Source organism: Nicotiana sylvestris, chromosome 8 (genome assembly GCF_000393655.2).
Source record: "Nicotiana sylvestris chromosome 8, ASM39365v2, whole genome shotgun sequence".
Classification (NCBI taxonomy): domain Eukaryota; kingdom Viridiplantae; phylum Streptophyta; class Magnoliopsida; order Solanales; family Solanaceae; genus Nicotiana; species Nicotiana sylvestris.
The window spans coordinates 223,540,117-223,546,709 of NC_091064.1; the positions used below are offsets into that span (position 1 = coordinate 223,540,117).

The window sequence follows — 6,593 nt, forward strand, 5'->3', positions numbered from 1 at the left end:
GATCAAGATAAATCCTAAACTCAAGATAACTCCTGAAATATTAGGAGTCTATTAGGGTTACTTGGTGACTACTCCACTCAAACCCTAATTCACGCCTATAAATAAGGCTACATGTGTCCTTCAAGAAGATTTGAGCAATTCCATAAACTCTAAGAATATGCACAAAAAGATCAAATATGAGATCTCCGAAAATGCATGAAACTCTTGAAATATTCATTAAGAGATCAAAGACATGTCAAATATGTTTTGCTTAAAGTTCTATTTTCGAAAAATACGCCGCTAAGGCCCTCGAATCATGTAGAATAAATCGGATGGAAGAATCAAGGGATAAACAGAGCTGTAACCTACAATGTTTATCAATAAAATTCTTTTTCTTTATAGTTGTTTGTGATTGCGGTTTTATTTTTCTCTGCATAAATTTGTTATAAACAACAATATTTAGATAAATTGTATTATTTGTCGTTATTTCATGATATCATGTCCTAATAATATGAAGAGTAAACTTGCAATATTTTAAAGGAAAAATAAGGTATGAGGTAATATTATTATATAAAAAGGTAGGGTAGATGATCAAATAGGATTATTTAATAATAAAAAAAGGTTAGATGAGAGAAAAATAAGATAATGACGCGACCACACCAAATCGGTCGTTCCATAAATTATACTTTTCGTCATTACGTAACGACAGATTTAATGATATACAATAAAATTTATACTACAATCCAAACAAATATTTTTAAAATAACAATACGATACAATATAATAGGTAATAACTAACAACCATCCAAAGAAGCCGAACAACTTATCATTCTATAATGTATTATCAGATCTACTTCTCTGCTACTTATTTCTATGGAAATTTGGTTCTTAGATTTTTTGTTTGTGCTTATACCAGCTAAACTCTTCGTCCATTTGAAAACGAGAAAAATACAAAGAATTCAGAGGAAGAAAATAAAGGATTATCGACCCTTTGTCATCCACGAGGAAAAACATTGGAATAGTACTTAAACACCTAGACTTTGTAATAATATTATAGGAAGTATGGAACAAAATAGGTGCAATTCACAAGTTGGTAAATTATCAAAATTATAGGACAAAAGAAATCAAAGAGATGAATAATAAATGAATTAGGGATATGATAAAAAAAACTTTAATTAATATATTTAAAAATTTATGCATGCTTGTAATAAGTCATAATTACGTAGTAACCTCAAAATAATTTAATAATGTATACTAGAATTTGTGTTGTCTCAAATAATTTAGTTTTGAGGTATTATTGATCGAGGTTGGTAAAATCAAACTAGAATTTGAACTGAATATGAATAAAATTCAAATAGAACAAATTTTTCCTCAAAATAGAGTATAACCTTAAGAAAGAAAAAGAGCTCTAACCAAGATTGAAGTAATTCTCCTTTTTTCCCTACAATTTAGTATTCATACAAATGTGTAGACATAAAGTTGTGAACTTTTACAGCTTGTTTGGATGGTTGTTACACATCGTTTCATAATGTATCGTATCGTATTGTATTGTATTGTACTGTATCGTTTGATAAATACAATGTTTGGATAGATTGTGTCGTTTGTCATCGTTTCGTGATATCACGCACCAGCAATATGAAGAATAAACTTGCAATATTATAAAGAAAATTACGATACAAGGTAAAATTACTATATAAAAAAGTAGGGTAAATGATAAAATAAAATAATTTAATAATAACAAAGGGTGAGATTGAGAGAAAAAGACAAGGTAACGACGCGACCACACCAAATCGGTCGTTACATAAAGTGACACATTTCGTCGTTATGTAACGATGGATTTAACATTACGATACAATAAAATTTAAGTAACAATCAAAACAAACATTGTATTTAAAGTAACAATACGATACGATACAATGGGTAACAACCATCCAAACAAGGCGTTAAGGCCCTTATAGCGTGTGTATGTGTGGTTTTGAAGTTTTATACTGTAGTAATTTAACTTGATTTTATAGTTTTATTATATTTATTGAATGTTGGGTATTGTTTGAATTTCTTTTACTTTTGGGATCTATAAGAAAAGTAGATTATAAACGAAAAATAATTAATTCCCTTGTTTTACTGTGGGACATTATAGATGGTCTTTTGTTAAAAAATCTTGAATCTTTTGAGGCTGTTAAAGGCAAAGTTTGAATCTTTTCTGTGAAAGCATTTTGGTTTTGAGTCTTTAGAAAGCATTTTGGTTTCGTTTTCGATGAACAAAATCTCTCTCTCCCTTTTTTTTTTTTTTTTTAATTCGAATACAATTGTTTTCAATTTTTAAAGAACGGTTAGGAGAGTACATTTCTAATCCAAACGGTTTAAATAATTAAATGTTATCCATATATAATTCTTTTTAAGAGAAGACTTATAGAATAACACAAGTTTCTTCTGATATTATTGGAGCAAAGCGTGTAAAAAGTCTATATTTAGATTAGCTCTAATCATAAAAAAAATTACACTGCTTCAATTAAAAATATCAAGGCCTAAGACTTTAAGCTTTACACGATCTTATCACACGATTCAATTGAAAATTTGTTCAAAAGAGTAAAAATAAAAATAAAAAGATGTGCCTTTCTTATCTATAAAATATTCCTTTAATAAAAGAAACGATTTTCTAAAACTGAATAATTTTTTAAGTGTCCAATAACACCGTTTATTGAGAAAAAAAAGATGTGCTTAGAAAAGGGTATTCCTTTTATATTTAAAAAAAATTTATTTCATTTTCTGAAACTTGAATATTTCTTCTTATGTAAGTGCCCAAACATAACACAATTAGGGGTCGTTTGGTATGAGATATAAGAAGGTATAGGGTGGTATAAAAATTTAATATCACCTTAATACTTTGTTTGGTTAACAAATCAGGTATAAGTTATCTCGGTGTTAATTTTAATACTGGGATAACTTATACCTTATAGAAGGTGGGGTAATTAGCACCGGTATAACTTATACCTTCTTCTTAGAAATTATGCAATTGTCATTCTTAATGCAACATACCAAACAATGAATAAACAACAATCTCATCATAACTAATCCCAACATAACTTTATCCCAATTAACTTATATCGGTATATTATACCGGTATAAATTGTATTCCAACCAAACGATCCGTTAATATGGATTCATGGTGAAACTTTGAGGCATACCTGGTGGGGGGAAAGTGTCATATTTCAGAAGTTGGAGGGAATTTTAACAATTTTCAAGTTTTCGGCAACTATAAATTAAGGACACAAGTTCCACAGTCGACCTGAACTAGGGTTTTTGGTGTTTTGTGGCTGTGCAGATATTGGGCGAAATGGGAGAAGAGAGAGAAGTAATATTCAGAGATATAAGACGATATTACTGTGAATTTTGTGGGATTTGCCGCTCCAAACAGTCCCTTATCTCCTCTCATATCCTCTCCTATCATCAAGTATGTGTTTCTTCTTTTCTGGATTTACGTTTTGCTTTGCATCCAATTAATCAATTTATCACTTACTTAATAAGCTGCAAATAGATCTGGCTGTTTTTACTAGCTCTCTTGTATTCTAAAGTTGATAATGAGTAATTATTAGCTTAATTGACCAGAAATAAAATGTGAAATTTGTTTGGTTCACGGACTACTTATAATAGATTGTTATGCCTGGAATAAATAATACACGAATTATTATGTTTTTGGATTTCTATACTAGTATTATTGTCTTTTTATGTGCTCTTTTTCGTTTATTGGAAAACAAGTGTTGTATTAGTAGCACAGAGTTTTATATGTATTGAATATACCTATTCATCAAAAAAAACGAGGCCTTTAACGTGTGTTGTGTAGTATAAATTGGGAATCATAGGTGAACATAAAATTGAAGATTTTCTTGTGGTTGAGCTTAAACTTTTAGTTATGTGTTTAGAGAGATGTTGATTTGGTTAGTCAGAGGAAGGGAAAACCGAAATGGGTCCTGTTTTTTTTAATAGGATGAAATGGAGAAGCGGAAAGATGAGGCAAATGAAGATGCAAAGATAAAGAAATGTCCAAAACTGAATATTTGTGAAGAATGTGGTGTGAGCTTTCAGAAGCCTGCTCATTTGAAGCAGCATATGCAGAGTCATTCACTCGAGGTATCTTTTGTGTGTGTTCTTCGTTTGTGATGTTGACGAGCTCTTATTACTTTACTGGGAGTTCAGTTTTGAGGTTATAATAAGCCTTCATATTTTCTGATTTATTTTTTTATATACATTTAATGTTTAACGACTTTGCAGATTGAGGTAATTTGAGAAATATTGTGGAATTATGTGAAGGTGTGAAGCATTGGATCCCGCATAAAGAACTCCAAAATGCAAGAGGCAGGTATCTTTCCTTGACTGGATCAGTATCAGGAAGGGGGACCTCCTGAGAAGCTCCATCAAGTGAGCCTCAATCACGCCTTATAATCTTGGTGGTTAGAGACTCATCCCAGTTCCCCCTCCTCCCAAATACCAAAAAAGCTTATCTTTTCTCTCCATTAGCATATGTGGACTTTGGTCAAGGACCTCCACAGATTGAAACATTCTTAAAATGTTTTCTTCTTGATCTTTTGCATGAACAGAGGCTATTTGTTTGTCATATAGATGATTGCCAGTCCAGCTACCGTAGAAAGGATCACTTGACGAGACATCTCTTGCAGCACCAAGGGAAGTTGTTTGAGTGTCCCGTTGATGGTTGCAAACGCTCATTTAGTATTCAAGGCAACATGACTCGGCATGTCAAAGAGATGCATGACCACTGTGCCTCCCCTGAGGCCAATCTTCCAAAGCACTATGTCTGTTCAGAACCTGGTTGTGGGAAGGTGTTTAAATTTGCATCCAAATTAAAGAAACATGAGGATTCTCATGGCAAGTCAAACTTCAAAATTTTATGTTTCTCTGAAGTATTATTGATTATCCTTTTCTGGTGTTGAAAACTTCCAATAATGACACCATAAATTGCCATGTATTCATGCAGTTAAGTTGGAGACGATGGAGGCACTTTGTTTAGAGCCAGGCTGTATGAAACATTTCACAAATGAGAAATGCCTCAAGGAACACATAGAGAGTTGCCACCAGCATATTGTGTGTGAAATATGTGGAACCAAGCAATTGAAGAAGAATATTAAGCGGCATCTCCGGACGCATGAAGAAGAGTCTACATCGGAAAGAATAAAATGTGAATTCCAGGATTGTCAGCACACTTTCTCCACTGTAAGACTGCTGCATTCTCTTATATGTAAATAAAGCTCCTTTCTGTTAAGTGGAACAGTAGTGATGAATTTAGAAAGCAATAGCACTAACTCATTATTAGTGTGAGGAAAAATTACGTATGCAGCAAACCAACAATGTTTAACCCCAACCAAGCCTGCACTGCATCCAGTTAAGTGCATAAGAGTGAATAGTGTTCTCACTGAAATATTTGTTACTTGAAAAACAGAAATCAAATCTTATTAAGCACGTCAAAGCTGTGCACTTGGGGGATAAACCATTCTCATGTAGCATTGTTGGTTGTGATATGAAATTTGCCTTCAAGCATGTGAGAGATAGACATGAAAAGTCTGGCTGCCATGTTTATACTCCTGTAAGTAGAATTTATATATTGCTTGAAAGCACAAGTCATTCAGGTCCGTTTGCTTCTAATATTCGTGAGAGTGACTTGAGGCGTGTTGATATTGTCTTGTGTAGGGTGATTTCATAGAGGCTGACGAGCAATTCCGTTCCAGACCCAGAGGTGGTAGGAAGAGGAAGCTTCCTGTTTTCGAGGCAATTATGCGGAAAAGGATAACACCACCCTGCGGTACAGATCCTGTGTTCTATCAAGGATCAGAATATCTCTCATGGTTACTCTCAGCAGAATCAGATGAAGAGCTGTGAGTCTATCTTTGGCCAGATGCTGTGTCAAATCATGGGCCAGAAATCTCATGATTCTTCTCAGTTGAATCAGAGGATGAACTCTGATCGTCTCCTGGACAGCTTCTTGGCAGATAGCTAGTGTATATGCTGTCCATAAGTTTTTACTAGAAAAAAGTATACGCTGTCCATAAGTTAAATTTTACCTACACATTTGGTTAGCTCTTGGCATAGATTTGGCTACTAAGCCTTCCAAATAGTTCTCCACAGTGCAATAATACTAGTATTCAGTTGTCATTCACTGCAACTACTTTACGAAGGAAAAATGTTAATGTCCTTAACAGTATACACAATATGGAGAGCCATCTCTTCCGCTTTGGAATTTCTTTTCTGAATAACCTTATTGGAGCAAAAGCGCCCTTTGCTAGAATAAGTAGAATACTGTCCCGGCACGCACAAGTTGCATTCAACCGCGGTTTATAAATCGTATTCGTAAATTGTGACTTCTAAATCATAGCAACTGTAATTATAAATAACTCACCTTATGAACAGCACTTATTGCGATTTATAAATTATTTCTTTTATTGCGGCATTCAGTGATTGCAATTTGTAAGTCGTGTTTAATGATTGCAATTTATGAGTCGCATTTGTTAATTGCGTTTTATACACTATCAAGCAGAATAAGCTAGAGGAGTGATTATTTCGCTTTGAAAGGGCCGCATTCAACCTATAGCGATTTACAAGTCGCG

At 33.3% G+C, this 6,593-nt stretch overlaps 1 protein-coding gene across 2 annotated transcripts; it reads left to right on the forward strand.

Moving 5' to 3' along the window:
* The first annotated feature begins 3,266 nt into the window (after positions 1-3,266).
* LOC104213803 (transcription factor IIIA-like) lies at positions 3,267-6,258 on the forward strand. 2 transcript variants are annotated; one of them, XM_009763348.2, is made up of 6 exons: positions 3,267-3,430; positions 3,964-4,107; positions 4,575-4,860; positions 4,970-5,205; positions 5,432-5,575; positions 5,680-6,258. In XM_009763348.2, the coding sequence occupies exons 1-6, from the start codon at positions 3,314-3,316 to the stop codon at positions 5,866-5,868; spliced, it is 1,116 nt and encodes a 371-aa protein (XP_009761650.1). In that variant the 5' UTR covers positions 3,267-3,313; the 3' UTR covers positions 5,869-6,258. The 2 variants fall into 2 exon arrangements, with proteins under 2 accessions (XP_009761650.1, XP_070009426.1); XM_070153325.1 differs by having other exon boundaries at positions 3,269-3,430; positions 4,597-4,860.
* The last annotated feature ends 335 nt before the right edge of the window (positions 6,259-6,593 follow it).